The 1,135-nt window shown below is 48.0% G+C and overlaps 1 protein-coding gene across 1 annotated transcript; it reads right to left on the reverse strand.

Moving 5' to 3' along the window:
- Positions 1–442: 442 nt before the first annotated feature.
- On the reverse strand, positions 443–1,003 carry Pmar_PMAR021582 (hypothetical protein; the record flags this gene model as incomplete). The annotated part of the gene is made up of 1 exon (XM_002786851.1): positions 443–1,003. The coding sequence occupies one exon, from the start codon at positions 1,001–1,003 to the stop codon at positions 443–445; it is 561 nt and encodes a 186-aa protein (XP_002786897.1).
- Between the last annotated feature and the right edge of the window lie 132 nt (positions 1,004–1,135).

A 1,135-nucleotide genomic window follows, 5' to 3' on the forward strand; every position in this document is an offset into this window, starting at 1 on the left:
GACGTTCTTGGAGGTCTCAGGTTCGCTGAGCCTGACTCATTTCACGTGCTTGGGAAAGCATGAAGCGAAGCGGAAATGCTGGGAGGTGCAAGATTGCTAGAAGCAGTGTACCTCAATGTTCTGTGTCCTCTAGCTCAGATCCCAGTTGTTGCACTGGGCATCGGTTGTCACTATTAGTAGGTGAATTGTTATTGCATCCATATGTCTACTTTTTTTCTCTTTCCTGCTTCATGTGGGAGAATTGCGGATCTGCTCAACTATGGAATGTTGTGATTCGCCGTGGACTGGGAACTCAGCTGCTCCGACATACTAAAGGGAAAACAGATTATAGCAATACTTATGCAACAAGGCAGTAATTCGTTGACTAGCCTTAGCGTTGACACAAAGCTTAAAATAAAGAACAAAATGGGACAGGCGTCACAACTTCTACATCCTCGTCCCCTTAACGGCGGGCTACTTTATGGAGCCTGCCAATCTCAGCATTCACCTCAGCCGCTGAACGCTTCTTTGACTGGCCTACAGCACGTTGAACTTGGAATTCTTCTCTGAGTAACTCACGAGTCAAAATCTGCGAGCGCTGAGCTGCAAACCTAGTGGGCCTTGCCCCGGAGCTCTCTTCACTAACCTTACAACGCTTCAGGTTACCAGCATAATGGGTCTCGAGTCCACGCTCCGTACTCAAAGTAGCACTTCGACCAAGCAACGAAACTATAAAATAAGGACCACGCCAACAGGAATCCAGCTTAGATGGCCTGTTGGTGTACACATAAACCTGTTGTCCAACCTTTAATGAGTGATCCACCTTCATCACCGGATTGACCTTTTCACGCATGTCCAACCAAGTGTTGAATAACTGCGCCACCACAATACGATACTGCGGCCCGATCTCTCCAGCCAGTTGAAGTAGATCAGCAACTGTCCTAGCAGGACCAACGGGCTCATCCTCTTTCTCCGTAGGCTCAGGAGCTCTCATGCAAGGCAATGTAATTACCTTGCCAAACATAGCAAGCTGAGGACATATACCAGAAGAGCCAATCTCACTATGGTTAATAACCCATCGAGCATATGCAAGGGCGACCGGATCATGCCAAAGATCCCCAGATGCCAGAGTCCACCTTCGTAAGACATCTACAAC

The sequence above is a fragment of the Perkinsus marinus genome (genome assembly GCF_000006405.1).
Source record: "Perkinsus marinus ATCC 50983 genomic scaffold scf_1104296930562, whole genome shotgun sequence".
Taxonomy (NCBI): Eukaryota; Perkinsozoa; order Perkinsida; family Perkinsidae; genus Perkinsus; species Perkinsus marinus.